At 34.6% G+C, this 20,953-nt stretch overlaps 1 protein-coding gene and 1 long non-coding RNA gene across 3 annotated transcripts in view; both read right to left on the bottom strand.

Moving 5' to 3' along the window:
* The window catches only part of LOC144244899 (uncharacterized), a 580,012-nt gene that overhangs the window by 519,743 nt on the left and 39,316 nt on the right, over positions 1-20,953 (bottom strand). The window lies entirely within an intron of this gene.
* On the bottom strand, positions 14,662-15,591 carry LOC144244904 (small ribosomal subunit protein eS4, X isoform). The gene has a single exon (XM_077780255.1). It carries the CDS (start codon positions 15,557-15,559, stop codon positions 14,768-14,770), a length of 792 nt encoding a protein of 263 aa, XP_077636381.1. The 5' UTR covers positions 15,560-15,591; the 3' UTR covers positions 14,662-14,767.

Consider the following 20,953-nt stretch of genomic DNA (forward strand, 5'->3'; position numbering starts at 1 on the left):
CCCGTCTTTCATCTTGACTCCTCTCCCCACTTAAGTGTGCTCTGTTTAAATCTTTCCTACAGATGTTACATAAGGTCACATAAAGACAACTTCAGTACAAGAAAAAATGCAAAATGTCGGTAGTTTAACACAATAGTTTATTCTTGTTCTTGGTAAGCCTCTCTGTAAGTACCCCAGGTTGGAAGGCAGCTCTCCTATACAAGGAGATTCAGGGACCCAGTCTCCTTTAGTCATATGGTTCTGCCATTTTCAATTCATGGCTTCCAAGGTTATCATGCTCATCTGCACCAAGTCAGTGGAGAGGAAAGGAATGTGAGGGTTTTATGGGCCAGACCTGGAGTTTCACCTTATCATTTCTTTTTTCTCATTTCATTGTCAACAACTCAGTTATGTGGTTACTCTTGATTTCAATGGAGACTGACAGTATAACCTGACCATGTACCTACGGAGATGAAGAAACAAGTCTTAGTAAATACTCTCTGCCATGCTAACTTCTGTGTATATTTCACATATTTCCTCTTTTGTGAAGTTCTTCCTATACTTCCCAAGCATATGTCATGTATGATACACAATATATAGGTAGGAGCATAGCAATACATTTACATCTCTAAATTTGAAATTAGGTATTACAAGATGTTCCCGGTGAAAATTTTGCATTAAAATTGTTAAAGGGGATTGTAAAACAAGAGCATGCATGCTCCTTTGTACTTTTTAGAGAACAGAATATGTATTCACTTGTATAAAACAGAATCTGTACAGATGGCAAACGGATGAGTTAATCAATCTCTTAAGGTCTCTCATGACCTTCTCATTCTAATGATTTAAATGCTTTTGAAAGATATTTCCAAGTGTCACTTTATTTTCAACTGTGACAATGTACACAACTTGTGTCAGGTTTTTAAGCTTTCCAAATTTTAGTGCAAATGGCATTTCCATAGAGTAGATGTTCGTAACCAATATTCACACTATTTGACTGAATTGAAAGGAAATAAATAAAATTGAAGAGCATATTTACTCTCTGTGTATCTTATCATGGAGAAGCAAACCCTATTGCAATTTAATAATCAAAACCTTATTGCTCAGATTTTAAAATTATGCAATGAAAGCCATAGGTATTGCAAACTCATTCAGAAAATGTAGGATATATAATGGGCCTTACCAGACAATGCTGCACTTGGTGTTTTTACTAGCTCCACAGATAGCTTTCTCCAGATGTTGCCAGGCAACAACAGCTCATATAAAGAGATTTCTTGTTCATAAACTAAACCTCGTTGGTAATACAATGAGACTTGAGATTTTTACCACTGGTACAGGTGGAATTACAAGTAAAATAACTTTACTCATAATCTCAAGGGAAAGAATCAATGCATAGGTTTTTATTTAAAAAAAGACAGTTACCCTAATAGAGAGGTCTGTAATGAAAATGATAGCCATCACATTAATCATATGCAAGTATTTGTATCCAGGGACAAAATGGGAGACTTCAGGAAGAATTTTTTAAATTACATAAATAATACACTATATGAATAGGAAATTAATAGAAGACAAATTGATGTAGTGGCCCTAGCAAAGAATGATGAGACTTGCAGCTATAATTTAAGAGTAGTCTATGCTAAAGGATGCCTGGTCTGACAGAATTGTACATTTGGGCAGGGGACAGTCACGTGAACATTGGAGTACAGATAAATGAAATACAATATAAAATATGGAAAAATCAATCTATTACTTCTTCACAGTTTGGGTAACAGCAGCGAAGGATACATAATATAACTTATTGAGGGGGATATTTTTCAAAATATCACATATTTGAATAATCATTTCTTACATGATCTCTAGCAATAATCAAAATAATAAACTCTTCTTGTTCTTTCTCTCTGTCTCTGTCTGTCTGTCTGTCTCTCTCTCTGTGCATGTGTATGTGCATGTTTTCCTTGCATGGAACTTTGTTCATAGGAAAACTTTGAATAGTTTATTTTGTATACTTCTAGTTATAGGAAACTGTAATATGTCCTTGTTAGGTAAAGAACCACAGAAGGAAATAGGTCATTTGGGAGGAGAAAACAGGGATGTTCTGAGTGTGAGCCCAATACAAATATAACATGTTGGATACGATTCTAAGTAAAAAATATAAAATATGTATCATAACTACTGTGTATTTATATTTTCTATTTTTTGATATGTTTAAGCACTTTCCAAATAATTTAGAATCCAGATGCCAGTTTGTTCATATCCTGCCTTTCATCTCTTTCTATGCACACAATTTCAAATGCAACTGTCTTCACCCCATGTCTACCTATAAACTTATTTTTCTCAATTATAATCAATTCTCTGTTGTCTGGCTTGGCAGGGAACTGTTATGTTCTCATGATTTAAATTCTGGTTCTAATCCACATCATACATGGATTACTAATTTTCAAAGTGCTGGACTATAGAAATTACTATTAAAATGGTACTAAGTTAAATTACTAATTTTCATATGTATAGAATTTTACAGTTTACCTAATTGAATAATCATATATTAAAAACTTCAATTATATATGGCAATACTGTGTTTAAAATTCCTGCCTTTTCCGCAAGAGGCATATAGTACATTGATTTTATATCATAAAATTCAAAATAGAGCAAGAATTGCAAATACAATAGGTATATGCACTCAATGTAGAAAAAGACCCATTCTCCAAAGAGATTTGTCACAATGGCATCCTTCACATGATTGCAGAATCAAATCATGTTATCAGTCTTTCATGTGGAAGGCTCTGTAATATTTTATGGTATTCTTTGTGTTTTGTTTTTTCTCCATTTTGTTTCCACCTATTCACAAGTGTATTTTGAAGACGAACTATTTTCCTTTTTTTGAAAGAGAGAGAGAGAGTGTGAGCATGGGAAGGGCAGGGGTGGGGGACAGAGGATTTTAAGTGCATTCCATACTGACAGCAGAGAGCCTGATGCTGGGCTCAAACTCACAAATCATGATATCATGACTGGAGCACAAGTCCCAAGCTTAACCAACTGATCCACCTAGGTGCCCCTAGATTTTTTTTAAATCTTACTGAAGTATGTGTTTTAATTTTCCAAACTTCAAAACAGGTGTGTTACTTCACTAGGGAGCCTAACGTCAAAACTAACTTCTCAACATTTATATCTCCCTGCTGCATGGTTGTTATAGCTTAATACCTGAATCCATATAATCCATAGTGTCACCTAGAAAGCATTTATTTTTATCCTCATTTGATAGCTGAATGGGGAGACTTATATTACAAAGATTATGGGATGAATGCTTTGTGCATTTTCAGTCTGTTTGAAACTTCCACTCCCAATATGAAGAAGTAGCTAGTATTTGACAAACGTTCTGATGAGAACATGTAAAAAGCTACATAAAGTGCCTGGAGAGGGAGAGAGAGAAAAAGAATGAGATTGAGAGATAAGAAGAAAAGCAGGACTTGAGTCACTAAGATCCTAGGGAGAGTATGTATGCATTTCCTATTGCCGTTGTAACAAATTAACACAAATCTAGTCACTTAAAATAACATAGATTTCCTATCTTCCTGTTCTGGCAAGAAGTCTAAAATGGGTCTTATGGGGCTAAAATCAAGGTGTTGGCCAAACTGCACTCCTTCTGGAAGCTCTGGGGGAAAATCCATTTCCTTGCCTTTTCCAGCTTTTAGAGGCCATTCACATTTCTTGGGCAGTGATCTCTTTCACCAATCACATCACTTGACCTCTGATTCTATCTTTACACCCCCTTCTCTAACTGAAACCACTGCCCTCCTTCTTTTGAAAACATGGATGATTCCATTGAGCCACACAGATAATCTAAAATAATCACTCCATCCCGATAGCCTTAATTTATTCATATTTGTAAGCCTCTTTTGCCAAATAAAGAAACATGTTCACAGATTTCAGGAAGTAAGAAATGGACATCTTTGGGTAACCATTATCTTTATTTGCCGTCTGCTTATTTTCTTTGGGGTGGTGTCTCTGAAAATCTCTTTCTTATAATTCAATTGGGTCATTTGGTTTCTTACTGTTGAATAAATGTCTATTATTTAGGCTGCTAAGCTTGTGGTAACTTTTATGCAACAATAGAAAACTAATATAAAAACATAAGCAGAGAGTGCAATAAATACTCTTGGGATGTTGTAGAAAAAAATAGATTTGAATGGAGTGAGCCTTGGAATAAATCAAGGATGACAGCAGAAAGTTACCCCCTGGAAGTAAGGGCAAACCAGAAGTAGACCAGCATTTCCTAGATCAGGATTATGAGTGAATAAATTATCTGAGTGCGATAAGAAAATTTAATCTTGCTGGAAGAAAATAACATTATAAGAATCTCTAGAATTTCAATATGCAATATTCATCATTCAATTAGGAACAATGTTGAAAATTAGACCAATCTAATCAATATTTACACTTTGGTGTATATCTTTCAATAATTTTACATAGGCTCATTTAATCATATGTAAATTTATATAGGCACAGTATAGGATTTGCTCTTTTTTTTTTTTTTTTTTTTTAGCACAGATGACTTGCTGTTCATGTACATATAGATGTGGTTATCCAGGGTTACATACAATGTAATGAAGCTCCCATGTTGTGAGCTGCCCTCTGGAGATAACGATGTGGCAAGGAAGTGAGTGTACACTCCAGCCAAGAGCTAGTAGGGAACTGAGACCCTCAGTCCAAAGGCTTAAAGAAACGGAATCCTCCTAGCAGTCACACACGCAAGCTTGGAAGCAGATTCTCTCTTGTGAGCCTTGAGTTGACCTCAGCCTGGCTGATACCTTGTGAGAGATGCAGAGCCGTAAATCTCAACTATGCTGCACCCAGATTCTTGACCCACAAAAACGGTGAAACAATAGATATCATTGTTTTAAAGCACTAAGTTTGGAAGTAATTATTACTTTGCCATAGTAGCTAATATTAAAATAAGGGGGGAAATGTGTCATTTTGTTTTTAAATAAAATATGGATCATTCTAGCTGCTTTCATTTAATTATCTATAAACTCTTACTCAAAGGATGGAACATGATTCCTACAGTCTGCCATCCATTTACTTAATTGTTCGTTTTTGGTATACACATATAAGGGTATCAGAATTTTTAACCTACATCTCCATCAGGTACAACTTTGTCAATTTGATTATGGTGCTTATTTACAGTTTCTTTGGTCTTTTGTTTTACAAATTCTAGTCAATTTCAAAGTTACTTTGATCAGCAAATCCCCCCCTAATTTTGTTCAGTGAGATTATTTCATATATTCTGCATTTCATTCTTGGACTCCCCCAACTCCCTAAATGATTATTATATGTTTTAAAACTTTGTAAATATTTATTTATTTTTGAAAGAGAGAGTGTGTGAGTGGGGGAAGAAGGCAGAGAGAGAGAGAGGGAGAGAGAGAGAGAATCCCAAGCAGGCTCCACACTGTCAGCACAGAGCCTGATGTGGGGCTTGAACACACAAACCATGAGATCATGACCTAAGCCAAAACCAAGTTGGATGCTAACCCATTGAGCCACCTGGGTACCCCTAAGTGATTGTTTCAAATTATGAATACCTTATGTTAACTCTTTGTGCTGTAAAGCGCAATGATTTCTGACAAATACGTCATATACATTAGAGGATTGTTTCACCATTCTAAATGTTCCCTGTGTGTCACCTATTCAACCTTCCCTCCCATTTCACTGACCACCTGACAATGACTGACATTTTGATAGTTGGTATTAGTTTTGCCTTTTCAAGAATCTCATGTTATTGGAACCATGGATCATTTTTCAGACTAATATTTCACTTAATGCCATGCATTCAGGTTCATCCACATCTCTCTGTAGCTTGAGTACTTCTTTTTATCAATGAATAATATTCTATTGTGTAGATGAATCACAATGTGTTTCTCCATTTATGTATTGAGACATCTTGGTTACTTTAAGTTTTGGGTCATGATGAATAAAACCGTTATACACATTTCTGTGCAGATATTTGTGTGGACATAAATTTTCAAATCAACTGGGTAAATATATAGAGGTGGGATTGCTGGATTGTATGGTAAGATAACCTTTAACATTGTATGAAACTGCCAAACTACCACCCAAAGTGACTAAAATTTTGCATACACAGCAGCAATGAATGAAGGCTCCTTTTGTGTTACATCCTTACCGGCATTTTGCAACAGCACATTTGAGGTTATAACCATTCTATCAGGGGTGTACTAGTATCTCATTATTGTTTTAACTTGTATTTCCTAATGAGGCATGGTGTTTAGCGCCTTTTCACATGCTTATCTGCCATTTGTGTATCTTCCTAGCTGAAATGTCTTTTCTGGGCTTTTGCACAAGTTTTTATTTTGAGCTGTTGGTGTTCTTATTCTTAAGTTTTAAGCGTTCTATTTATATTTTGGATAGAAACCCTTTATCGGATATGTGTTCTGACATATTTTCTACCTGTCTGGGGTTTGTCTTTCCTTCTTTTATCAGGATCTTTCAAAGAGAAGATTTAATTTTAATAAAGCCCAATGTATCAACTATTTCTTTCATTGATCATGCTGTTAGTCCTGTATCTTAAAAAATGTAACAAAAATTATAGGAACTTCTATGTTTCTTCTAAAAATTTTAGAATTTTGCATTTTACATTTAAGTTTGTCATCCATTTTGAAATAGTTTTGATGAAAGATGTGATATCTGTTTCTAGGCTTTTTTTTTTTCTTTGCATGTGGACATATAATTGTTTTAGTGCTATTTATTGAAGAGACTATACTTTCACCACTGCATTTGCCCCTTTGTCAAAAATGAGTTGATTATCTTTTTGTAGGTCTGTTTCTGAGCTCTCTATTATGTTACTTTGATCTGTGTGTCTATAAGTTTACCAATACCAAACACTCTTGATTAGGCAGCTGCATAGTAAGACCTGTAATTGTGCAGGGGAGTCCTCCAACTTTATTCTCCTTCTTCAGTATTGCATTGGCTGTTCTAGGTCCTTTTCCCCCATAAACTTTAGAAAAAGTTTGTAAATATCTACATAATTGCTTGCTAGGATTTTGGTTGGAACTGTGTAATATCTATATATAAAATCTGAAAAAAATTAATATTTTAACAATATTGAATCTTCTATTCCATGAATATAGAACATCTCACCATTTATTCAAATGCTTGTTGGTTTCTCCAATCAGAATTTTCAAATTTCCGACATACACAAATTAGTTTTTAGATTTCACTTTAGTGTGAGTGCTAGCATATGTGGTCTATAGATAGATAGATAGATAGGTAGATAGATAGATAGATGGATGGATAGATTTCAAAATCCAGTTGTCCATTGCTAGTTTGGGGCCCCTTCCACTATAAAATGAGAAGTGTCATATTTTCAAACTTTATTTGAAATGACCCTCCTGTCTCCTTCTTATATGATCCTTCGTGATTGCATTGGGCCCAGACAGATAATCCAGGATGATTTGCTCACCTTAAAATTCTTAATTTAATCACATCTTCAATGATTCTTTTTTAATTTTAATTTTTTTCTTTTTACCAAGCAAAGTAATTGGAAGCAGGGACTAGGGTATAGACAATATTAAACAATCATCATTCTATCAAATCTTGCTTCCTATGACCTTGCTACATTCCTCTATTAGTTCTTAGAGGTTTTTGTCAATCCTTTGTGATTTTGTGCATAGACATCTTGTTATACACAAGGGAAGGCTAGAGGGTGTTGGACAGAACAGGAACAGATCGGTGCATATGAGCACATCTGATATCTGACAGATGTAGATAAACATAAGGAAAAGGTGGAATTTTCAACAGTGGTCCTAGAGCACTAGGTATCTATGAGTTTTGTACAGCTACCATATTGAATTATCAAAGACTCATAGCGTAATACAGAAGAAATGTCTTCTCTTACAGTGGGGTTGGCAGGGCAACACTCCCTTTAAAGGCTCTAAGAGATAATCTTTCCTTTTCTCTTCCAGTTTCTGGTTGTTCCAGGTGTTCTCTGGCTATGTCAACACAACTCCAGTCTCTGTCTTTGTCTTCACATGGCTTTCCCCTTTGTCCATCTTCTCCTTGCTCTTCTCCTATAAAGACACACCATTAAATTTAAGGATCAGACTTATTCAGAAGGATCTCATCTCAAGATCCTTAACTTAATTACAAGTGCACAGACCCTTTTTTCTAAATAAGATAGCATTCATAGGTTCCAGGGGTTAACACTTGCATCTATATTGGGATGGTGAAGAGGCACACAATTCAACTCACTACACTATCCCTTCTCTTACACTATGCTCCAGGTGGATTAATTACTTAAGTGCAAAAAGGAAAGTATAAACCTTTTCGGCTATAAGAGAATATATTTAAACTTCAGATATGATTTCTTAAACAATACTCAAAAAGCATAAAAATAATAAATAAAATGTTGACAAATTATTTAAATTAATAATTACATGCATTAAAGGATAATAAAAAGGTAAAAAGATAACCTCTTTACCTATAATATGTTGAAAATATAACACACCAGTAGGAAAAAGTTAAGCCACTTAAAGATTAATACACAAAATTTAAAATGGATTTCTGAAAGAGAAGCATATACAAATGGACCATAAACATATGAAATATGTTCAAATTTATTAGTAACCAGCAAGGTAAAAATTAATGCCACATTGCAGTACCATTGCATGTTCATTAGATTTGTAAGAAAAAATTCTGAAAATATCAAGTATTGTTAGAATACAGGACAATGTATATAATACGCAAGTATTATTAGTAGATGTGGAAATGTATACAATCTCTTAGGAGAACATTCTGGCATCACCTACAAAGGAGGTAAGGCATCTTTATATTTGTTTATATTTTCCTTTTCATATCTAGTAGTAGTAAAAGTTGCCATGGGAAAGAAGTACCTAAAAAGAAATAAACTGTCAACAGTATAGATTCACCCTGTAGGAAAAAAAAAGAAGGCAGCTCTGTTTCTGCACATTAAACTGCAGAGATGTTTCAAAACCCAAGGGCACCCCATTAAGAAAATAGTGTTTATACATATATTTATACACAAAATGCAGTTTGTAGTAGTACTAAGCCCAGGTGTGATATATACAGTATGTCATAAGAGCATATAAGTCAAACTTTATAACTAACATTATATACATTTATTACTAAATTCCATTCTGTATCCTCCCAAGTTCTTCTACTTCCATATCTACCACTAGTTCAGAATATTTTTTAAAAGGATAGAATGTGCATTTTTCTTTTCTTTTTTTTTTTTTGAATGTGCATTTTTCAACTCTTACCTCTGAGAAAAGCTAACATCATATTCAGTAAAACAAAATCAAATCCTCCACATCATATCAGAGTACATATAATTTCAATACAAAGTCATTGGAGCATGAACAAAATAAAAATAGCTGGTAAATAACTATGAACAGAACCTAAACACATATTTGCAATCAATGAGCAAAAGGTAAAGTTCAAAATTTAGGGGGAAAAAAGTATGTTATGAAATAATAAGATTTTTTAAATAATTTGTTGACATAGAATAAATTCATAAATATTAAATTCAATATATAAGAGACATAGAAAATGAAAGGGGAGGTTGAAGATCATATTAAATAGACCAATAAGTATAATTAATAAGTTAATTAAAACCAGGAATGAACAGAATAGGCACTATCAAAAAGCAAGATATTTTTAAAGAAAAATAACCTAGATAATCATAATTAATATGCTGGATAAAGATAGTGGTGGGTGGGGAGATGGGTGAGATGGGTGAGGGGTATTACGGAGGGCATTTGTTGGAACAGGCACCAAGTGTTATATGTAAGTGATAAATCACTAAATTCTACTCCTGAAACTAATATTACACTGTATGTTAACTAACTGGGATTAAAATAAGAACATCAAACTAAAGGAAAAAAAGATGAAGAGTAGAGCAACTACACAGGTAATTAAAATGTGAGATAAAAACCACGTAGTATATATAAAGTTTGATGTCTCTAATTTGAAAATAATAAAAGTTAATAAAATCCAGAAAATTGAAAATATGTAAATTTAATTCTAGAAGATTTTAGGTGGAAAAATAGTATTTCAGAAAATTTTGATTTAGAATATTCTTAAAAGCATTATATGATTTCATTAATCTATTGGAGTTTAAAGTTAATGACATTACTTCTTCAGTCACGGTGACAAAAAAAAGTCAGTGACTTAATAAGGAAAAAGTAAACATAGCCTCAAAATGATCAACAGCATTATTAATGCCAGAAGACAATAGAGCAATCTTCAAAGTTCACAGAAAAATCCTGACCCAAATGCAATACAACAAACCAAATTTGTTGGCAAGTATAAAGTCAATAAACAGTCATTTCCAAACAGGAAAGAATTGGTATAATAAAAACCCTTGACATGATGGGATATTTTTAAATGTATGTATTATCTGATGGTGAAAATAAAGAAATGAGAAATGGAAAAGCAGATAACTGGTCAATCATGATTACTAATTCATTTTGAATATAGTATGGATATTAAACATCTATGAGATTATGGAAGACAAAATACAAATATTGAAAACTTAGATAATATATAAATAATAACTGATAGAACAGACAAGCAAACAATTAAGGCTAAAATTACAGGAGAAAAGGAAATGACTTTCAGTGAAAGTCCTTAGACTTCACAGCAGAGAGTTACTTAATTCTCCTTTAAAGTACCTACTCTATTTTAATGTCATCTCTGTTTTCTGTCTACATTTTCCTCTTTCTCTCCATGCATGCACCCTACAATGAATGCATCTTATATAGACAAATAAAGATTTCTGCAAACATGCTTATCCAATATTAATGGGGCTCATGTGTGAAAAGCAGTCTTTGTATTATTTTTTAAAATAAATATATATTTTTAAAATGTACTTTTCTGACTTTTTTGATAACTTCATTATTTGANCAAATAATAATAATAATATTATTAATAATAATAATGTAAAAGGAAAAACTAAACAATAGTATGTTCTTCCTTTTTTATAAACCCTGTTCTTTGCAAATCTTGGGTGATTATATTAAAATCCATTGTTGGTATCCCATGCAAAATCCACACACTTTAAGAGGGATTAGAAAATCAGTTTATTCAGTGACAATAAGGCAATCCATGCAGGCTATAATTTGGAAGCTTTTTTGTAAGTCTTATTTGGGGGCTTCATAGGTCACTGCTCTGTGTAAACATAAAGATGAGTTTTATCTCTCATGTGCTTTATGTAGCACTGTTTTTTAATATGAAGAAAAGTAATCTCTTGTTATGTGCATTTATATATTTCCTCCCCTTATAATGTTTCTAGGATTCAGTTTTGTTTTTATTTTATACCACAAAATACTTAAGTATTTATTTGAATAAATTACTTTCAATTCTTATGAACACATCAACTTGGAAAATTGTATTTAGAGTAAGAGGAGAAATGCTCTCTAATGTCCTATTTTATTAATTGATTAAATGCTGAGGATGTTTTTTTCCCCCCTGAAAATAAAAGCACAGTGCAGGAAACACCAGACCAGGAATGGGATACCCCTATGCCATATAAAAAATTTATTGTGAATTAGAACTTTAGAAAGATTTAAAATGTATTTTACATAGTGAACATTGACATTCTGAGCTACTTCATTCTTTTTTAATCCCGATTCTTAACAGCCTGTAGCAGCATTTCAGAAGCACTACAATTTCTGCCAATAACCTTTCACCAAAAAATAATTTCAGTCAGCATTATCTCTCAATGTAACCAACAGAAACCAGAAATCCACTTGAAGTGTCCTTCAAAAGGCTAGAAGATGAATTCAAGGAGATATGAAATGTAAAACTCAGAAGATGAGGCCTGACTTTGATACTTACTTGGTCTGATAAAGTAATTTTGTCTCCATATAGATCTCACTGTATAAGAAAAAGGAGGGGGTAAGGAAGCTGTAATGTGTCACCTTATCTAAATAAGGTACCTGTCATTTCTGGAATTCTGTTTAAATGATGATAGATGTTCTTATCAACAAAATCTCTTTTCTCCCTAGAAAACAGGACTTTTAAAACTTTTAAAGGTAAAATAGTACAAGCAAACTATATTTTCTTGCTGGAGATGCTATGAACAATGGAAAAAAGAGACTTGATTAAAACAGCCAAAAATTTAGAGGGAAAGGAACAAACTACCCACAGTGGGCTGAACAAGGGGCCATTTTCCATTAATGTGAGAGTCACACTGATTTATCCTTTTTCCCTCATATGTTGTGTTATCTAACATTTTTCACTATTTTCCATTTTTGATACATTTGGTCCATATGATACTGTAATTTGTAATATGAAATATGTATTTGGTCTTCATCTTCGTTTCTGGCAGAGAGCTGCTAAAACACTTGGTATTTACGAAGTGATAAAAGCATTAAAGATGTCTTTTATTATCTTAATGAGGTGACTTTTAGGAAAACACCTAAGGGTCTGGCTGTTTGTCAAGCTAACCTGTGCGTTTAGAGAGTTAGAACTTCCAGTTCAGCACCACCTCACCTGGGGGGGAAGGAAGAGGGACTGGAGATTAAGCATCATCATCAACAGCCAGTGATTTAATCAATTGTGCCTTTGTGATGAAGCTTCCATAAACACTGAAAAAGACTGGGTGTAGGGAGCTTCCCAGACGGGGAACACATGGAGATACTGGGAGAGTGGCCCTCTGGGAGAGGGTGTGAAAGCTCCCTGCCATTCCCTCATATCTTTCTCTATGCCTCCGTTCCATCTGGCTGGTCCTGAGTTACATTCTTTTATAATAAACAGGTGCCCTAGTAAGTGAATGTTTCTGAGTTTGAAGAGCCACTCCAGCAAATTTCTTCCCAAGGAAGAAGAGGGTTGTGGAAATCTCCGTTTTATAGCTATTTGGTCAGAAGTACAGGTAACAATCTGGTCTGCTGGTGTCTGAAGTGGTGAGAGTGCCATCTTGTAGGAGTGAGCACTACTCAGCCTGTGGAGTCTGAGGCTACCTCTGGGTAGAGAATGTCATAATGGAGATAATGCTCAATTGCATCCTACTTGTTTCCAAGAATTGGTCAGTGTTGTTTGGGAAGCCGCCTACAATATATACATTTTGGAATTGAACCCAGGAACATTTTTTATTACACAAAAATATGTTAAGCAAGTTACAGAACTATAATTCTTTCACCTGGCTAGAACTGGAAATCAATGGAGGAAGTTTTGTAAAGCAACAGTTAAACATATTGGGAGATCTGGCTTGGCCTGTTTTAGTTTCTTTTCCAGCTACATCTTTTTCTGGTAACATCATCCTAAACAAATTCTGAGTTAGAGATCCACTTCTCCAACCACATTCTGTGTGTGTGTGTCTGTGTGTGTGTGTGTGTGTGTGTGTGTCTTTCCCTCTCTCTTTGCTTTTTTAAGTTTTTATTCTAGTTCTAGCCAATCACATTCTTTTATAGTGATAATCAAATATGGACAAATGATCCACAATTTGCCAATCTTAATTCCTCACCTTCTTGCCTCTATCATATTTGAAGGTTCATGTACAAGACAAGCCAGGACAAAGAGCTACCCCTTCTGATTTTTCAAAATTGGAACACAGATCAGGGGCCAGGGAAGTTGGCCAGTAATAGAAACCTATTACACAATTAGCCACAATTGTATTAAAATATAAATCCTGCCTAAACAAGTAGAAGACAGATTTCAGTTGCTTGCAACTACATGGCTCAAGATTAATACATACAGAAAAAAAATCAGATTGCTGATGGCTACCTTTGGGTGGGTAGGTGGAGCAAAGGCAGACAAATATTCTTAGTAACTTAAAACACTGAGACAACATTTTTGTTTACATAAAACAGCCACGTGAATGGAGTAAATACACAGATACCAGCTTCAAAAATGTAAAATATTTTAACAATCTGAGATACTATCTGCCTTATTTTTTCCACATGTAAAAATGACCTTTGAAATGTATTTCCATTTCTTTTGAAGTATGTAATATTAAAATCTTTGCCTTTGTACATAAAGTTTCATGATTAATTAGTAATACTGAATAAGGTGGCACAGATTTCCTTAGTGTACTTTTAAATATATATATTTTTTGCGTTTATTCATTTTTGAGAGACAGAGAGAACAAAGCATGAGAAGAGAAAGAGCAGAGAAAGAGACAGAATCCGAAGCAGGCTTCGGTTTGTGAGCTGCCAACACAGAGCCCGACAGGGGGGCTCGAACCCACTGACTGCGAGATCATGACCTGAGCAGAAGTCGAACACTCAACTGACTGAGCCACTCAGGCACCCCCCACCCTTCGTGTTTTTAATAAGAGCTAAAACAGTGGACACTGATATATTGAAAACAACAAAAAAGACAATATAATTAGTATAACTATATACTAAGTATGTAGAATGCATTTACATATTTGGGATTCTAAAGTGATTTAAATTTTCATATTTAAATACCTTTTTGGAGCACCTGGGTGGCTCAATTGTTTAAGTGTCCTACTTCAGCCCAGGTCATTATCTTGCAGTTTGGGAGTTCAATGTGTGTGTGTGTGTGTGTGTGTGTGTGTCTGTATCACATGATATGGCACAAAAATTATATGTAAAAATAATTTTCAATCAAACCTCTTCTTTCATGCTATGTAGATTCTTTATAATAAATTTACATTTCTTTTTCAATAACAAAACTAGATATGTAAGTTACATCTTAAATATTATGCCATTAATGTTTTATTTTTTATTTATTTTTTATAATGCTGTATTGATCTTTAATTGTGCATAAGGACTTCCAGTCACAGCACCTAGGGACATTTTTACCCACTGCTCTGTTTGGCTGCCAGTCTCTTGTCTCTCTCTTCAGCAATGGTGAGGCGGATGCCCTTTCCACGGGGAAGAGAAATCCATGGTTTGTTGCCTTTGCCAATAACAAAAATGTTGGAGAGCCGGGTGGCAAAGCTGTTGCCATTGGCATCTTTCACGTGAACTACATCAGAAGAACCAGGGTGTCTCTCTCTGTTGGTGATCACACCAATTCTTCCCAGGTTAGCACCTCCGGTCACCATACACAGATTACCAGTATCAAACTTGATGAAATCAGTTATCTTTCCAGTCTCCAAATCAATCTGAATGGTATCATTCACCTTGATGAGGGGATCAGGATAGCGTATGGTGCGAGCATCATGGGTCACCAGATGAGGGATTCCTTTTGTTCCCACAAAGATCTTTCTCACTTTGCACAACTTATACTTGGCCTCCTCAGGCGTGATCCGATGAACAGCAAAGCGACCCTTGGTGTCATAGATCAGGCGGAAATTCTCCCCAGTCTTGTCAATGCTGATGACATCCATAAAACCGGCAGGGTAGGTTATATCAGTTCTGACCTTGCCATCAATCTTAATAAAACGCTGCATACAGATCTTCTTTACTTCATCTCCTGTGAGGGCATACTTAAGTCTGTTCCTTACGAAAATGATGAGAGGGAGACATTCTCTCAACTTATGGGGACCAGTAGATGGACGAGGGGAGAACACACCGGTCAGCTTATCCAACATCCAATGCTTTGGAGCTGCTACCCGCTTCAGATGCTTCTTGGGACCACGAGCCATGGCTGCGCTAGGCACGAAAAAAAGACCGCCTCTTTCCGGTACGCGAGAAAAGAGGGCTCGAGGCTGCGCGCGCAGGAGCCTCAAAACGCTCCGCCCAGTTCCCGCCATTAACGTTTTAGAGAGATATAAGAATACAATCTCATATCTATTTCTACTATAATTAGCCTAATTATATTATTATTTTTTCCTTCTTTTCTCACTTTTTATTGTGTCTTCTATTCCTTCTCCTTCCTCTTCTTCCTCTTTTCCGTTTTCCTCCTACCTTCTAGATTTCTTTTCCTTCGCCTCCTCGCTCCCCATCATTTTCCTCTTCTCCTCTTTCTCTATTTTCTTTTTTCTTCTTCTTCCTCTCACTCTCATATTGAATTTATATTTTTTTTCAGTTTTTATTTAAATTCAGTTAGTCAACATCCAGTGTAATATTACTTTCAAGTGTACAATGTAGTGATTCAACACTGTCATACAGCACCCAGTACTCATCACAAGAGGCCCCCTGAATCCCAACACCTATTTAATAGATCCCCCACCCACTTCCCCATCAGTTTCTGAATTTATAATTTTTAAAATTCTATTTGAATTTCTGTTTTCCTCACATAGTGGACTTTTCTCTCTTTCTTACTCCATCAGTTTTCTTAGAACTTTACTCAAATAATTACCTTCAGAGAAATCTGGCTAAATTATTTGTGAATTTTGGTTTGATTTTTGTAACAGAACAAATGGCCCCTTACCTTTCATTAGCACATTAAAGTCAAATATTTCATAATTCAACTTACTTAGGATAAAATGCACTGAAATGAATAGTTGTGGCACATAATTGCATTACTCATTTGAGAAATGATGGGAAGTGATAATCACTCCTTTAAAAGAGTTGAAGAAATTATGTGATGCAAAGTTATCATCTATAATAGCACTTTAGTACAAATTTAATATGAATGAAGTATAATTTAGAAATTTTAATACCTTATTCAAAAAGGTAAAAATGACACATGAAGTTTAATTTAACAGGGTATTTTATTGATACAATATGTCTAAAATAGTTTCATTTCTACATAAAATGGGTGTTAACAATAGCTAAAAAAGATTTGTGTGTGTATATGGTTACAAAATTGGTCAGCAGTAATCTAAATAATTTATAAATGTAAATTCAAATATGTGCTTCTAGTAAAAATACTGTTAAATGAAAACCTTACACAACTCATATATTTAACCAATACATATTGCAAGATGCTACAGAACTTGGTATCTAAAGCTAAATTTCCTGGACTCAAATCCCATCTTCAGGGTTTACTAACTGTTTGGTGCACCTGGGCATCAGTTCTCTTTCTTTAAAATCAGCATTAATAAAAGCACTCAATTCATAGGTTATTATTATATATATATAGGAACACATCTCTTTTTCCTCTTTTTTCTTCTGTGCCTTTAGATGAATATTGAAAATGTACGAACAGTTTGTTATGTCTGCCTCACTAAGTACAGAAGATTCTAACAATAGGTCCTTGAAAGTTCAAAGACATAATTTGGTCAAATCTTGTTTGTACTCTGGCTCTGGAAAAGAATGACATTGTCAATTCTATGGACAGTTTGTTCAGCTACTTTCTGTGCTAGAAGAAAACATAGCTGGTGTTTGTATTTAATGAGATGGTTTGTCTTATTTCAAAGCCCAGGTGCTGTAACTTTAAAAATATATCTGAAGCCTTCTTGGGCTACCAAACAGAAGAGATGAAGAGAGTGGGAAGAAATTTTCCTTATCTCTGCTGTTGACATTTTAAGTATTCCACATGCGGTAGCTTTTAGAACATGACATTTTGATGTTCACTTAGCTATTTGAAATGTCAATTAGGAAATCGGAAGTTGTAGCAAATCGTGTTATTTAACTTTAATTATAAAGTTAACTGATAACTTCTTAGACTAGAATATTCCTTAAAATTTAAAGAGGGAAATATTTTATATTCTAATCTGCTTTTCCAATTCCCAACCTGTCAGTCTTTGGGAAGTGGAATGATTTGTAAGAGTGTCACCTAAGTTAGGAACAGAAAAAGACTAAGAAAATTACATTTTGGGTACATGACAACTAAGAAGAGCAGGCCTAGAAGAATCATTTTAAATATTACTTCTTACAAAGTAATTGTGTAAGTAAAACATTGCTTCTCAACAAGAAGACTAGTTCAGTACCTATTTGTAATTCAGATTTATTCTAAAATATAAGTCCAACGGCCACCAATCAGGACAAAAATCAGAGATAAAAAGGCTGAGAGTGGTGTTAGTAGTTTGAAAAAAAAATGCCTTTAAAATGACAGTTTATGCAAAAAAATGGGGAAAAAAAGATCAAAGATTATTCTGCTCAGATTTCGCTGGTCTCTCCCACATCCCTGGCCCTGGCACTAGAGGGTAATCTACTCCAAAAGATTTCAAAACGTATTTAAGAAACTGAAAATCATCTTCTGAAGCAACAGTGAATCTTAGACTGGCAAATGGTATTTCATTGTTGGAAGTGAATCTACTTCATAAAAGTAAAACCTCATTCCATGTATTAATCTGTATGGAGCTATCACAAGTACAGTTTTTTTTAATGTATTTTCAGAACAGCTTGTTAATAGTTCTTAGAATCTGGGATCCTATCTACTCTTTGTTGTATAAAGAGACAATAATTAATATGTAGAAACAGAAAGGAGAAATCAATGGAAAGGAAAAGTGCTGATTATGTAAAGAAATGGGAAGCCAAATAAAATAATATTTTTATTTCCACACAGTCTGCATAAAAAGACTAGTTCCAATCCTTTGAAAAATTATGGGCCACTTTTTATTTTCTCTCCAGAAACATTCACCTGGCTTAGGCATCTGAAATTTACATAAAATTTCAGGGCACTCACAGTTCTTCCATGGACAATAGTATAAAAATACTTGTCCTACTAAAATGTGGTAAAGAAGGGTGTGTTTGTACCTTCATCAGGGTAGATGAATGAACCCAATTCTTTGAAGGCAGAATGTTGTGACTATATAAAGCTAAATTCACTGTAATCTGTACTTTGTGATGTTTCCGTTGACGTAGAGCAGTTAATACGTCAAACTTTTAAGACTTTTTCTGAAGGAGAAAATATTTAGACTCATCATAAAACTGCAGTTGCTAACAGTTGCTATAATTTGCCTTAATTTACTGGGAATCTAGACAAAACTGCCATATGACAGATTTTTAATGGACAGATTCCTTTCAGATAGATATATACATTCTTTTCATTTTAGTTCACGTGTATAAAATTATCTGGCATATCATTCCAAGGGTAATGCTATTGCTAATAGAAGGCCTGTTGCCCAGAAATTGTATCAATTTTTATAAAGAACCGTATGCTTTTTTTCCTTATAGTGTGGCAATCTGAGAATGTGTGCTAATATAAAGTAATATATTTACTTGGCCTTCTATAGTCATCAGAAATTTTATTAAGTGTATCATAATAAAAAAGTGTAGCTTTGAAATCAGTCATAGTAATTTTTAATGCAGCCCAATCAGAGTTAATGTCCAATGTTGATGTTCTCCTCTGAACCCGGGACTCTAACAGTATAATACTCTATGTTCTATGCCCTGAGGTAAAAATATAACTTGACAAATTCACAGAGATTAACACCCGTGACACCTATCACATTGGGCCAGAGCTAAAAGTTTATCTTTGAAACCCTCTTACTCTGTGTTTCTTAACCTCATGCTTCCTTCATCGCTCTTGCTATTTCTTTTCTGTACAGTCATAAAGGGCCCACTGACACCAACGCTATCAGTTTCTACCTGAATAAACATGAAACTTCACATCAACTCTTTTTTTTTTTTTTAATGTTTTATTTATGTCTAGGAGAGAGAGAGAGAAAGAGAGAGACAGCGTGAGCAGGGGAGGGTCAGAGAGAGAGGGAGACACAGACTCTGAAACAGGCTCCAGGCTCTGAGCTGGCAGTCAGCACAGAGCCCGACGCGGGGCTCGAACCCAGGAACCGCGAAATCATGACCTAAGCGAAAGTCGGACGCTTAACCGACTAAGCCACCCAGGCGCCCCCCCCCCTCCTTTTTTTTTTTCTTTCACATCAACTCTTTGAGAAGCAGTCTGCTCTGTTGCAAACTGAGTAAAGTAATGCCTGGTTATTATGAAGATAAGATGAGCCCATATAAGGGAAAGAATGACTCCAATATACCCTTAGCTAGAATGATGTTTTTGTTGGAAGAAATCATCAGTTAATAAACCATAAAAATTAGAACTCATACAGGATCATTTACTTTTGAACAGAAGACTAAGACCAAAGGGATGAAGCATCAGGAAGAAAAAATTGTAGTAAAGAGGTGTTGCTGTAAGGGCCCTTCTGTGACCCTCAAACTATATGCCTGTTAGGTCTGCTCTTCCAAAGGCTTGTTTCAGACCTGGGTTCTGAAGTGTTCATAAAAACAGCTTAATAAAACATATTAATTTGAGGAACTTTGTCTCAGGTTCAATTTATTTCTTGGCCTATCCATTGACAACACTTGAAACCGCATCATTTGAGAAAAGGAGAAAATCATCTTTTAGAAAAATCTCAACTGACAAAAAGCACAGGAAAGTGGAACATATTTAACATATTGCATTAAGTTTACAGAACAAAGTTTCAAAGAAGAAAAGGAGATGTCATTTAATATAAAAGTATTAAAAATATATAGCCATTAATAAATTTCACACCATGGTAACTGTGGCCAACTACTGTGCTCACTGGCCAAGGCTGGGTAAACTTTGTTTTCCAAAATCTAATTCCTACTTTTTAAAAAAATCCTAATAAATGTACTGGTTGTTCCAAGTAACTCTGGAAGATATATATATATTCAGGTAACATACGGAAAGATGCACGTGAAATTAGACACCATCTGTAAACAACAGACTAACGGATATCAACAAGCCATCAAATTTTCAGTGGGATCTTACCTACAAAACCTCAACTAAGTGGTTTAGTATTTTATATTTGTCAAGGCATTAAATCTTGCAATGTTATGTCATAGATGGTATTATTCACCTTAGGCGCTATAATAAAAATGGGGTGAAAAGATTCAAGAAAGGTATTTTAAAACAAAAAACATATATTTGGTACATACATATTCACCTGTGCAATCTCATTTCTAACACCTTTTCAGTAACTCTGTGAAACAGAAAAGGCAACAGCTCGTGAGGCATATTTTCAATCATCTTGAAATGCCCTTTACCCTAGTAATTTACTTTCTAGCTCTGCATGCATTTTAAATGACTACTTTGCTAATATGTGAAAGATGTTAAAAAGTAAAATGAACGTATCATGCACTAAAGAAGAATGTGGGGAGAAATTGAGGTCATTCAAATTATTGGTAAGTGGCTTATAACTCATGATGATGATCATGGCAATGAAAAGATGGCAAGA

Source organism: Crocuta crocuta, unplaced genomic scaffold, assembly GCF_008692635.1.
Source record: "Crocuta crocuta isolate KB4526 unplaced genomic scaffold, BGI_CrCroc_1.0 scaffold38, whole genome shotgun sequence".
Lineage (NCBI taxonomy): Eukaryota > Metazoa > Chordata > Mammalia > Carnivora > Hyaenidae > Crocuta > Crocuta crocuta.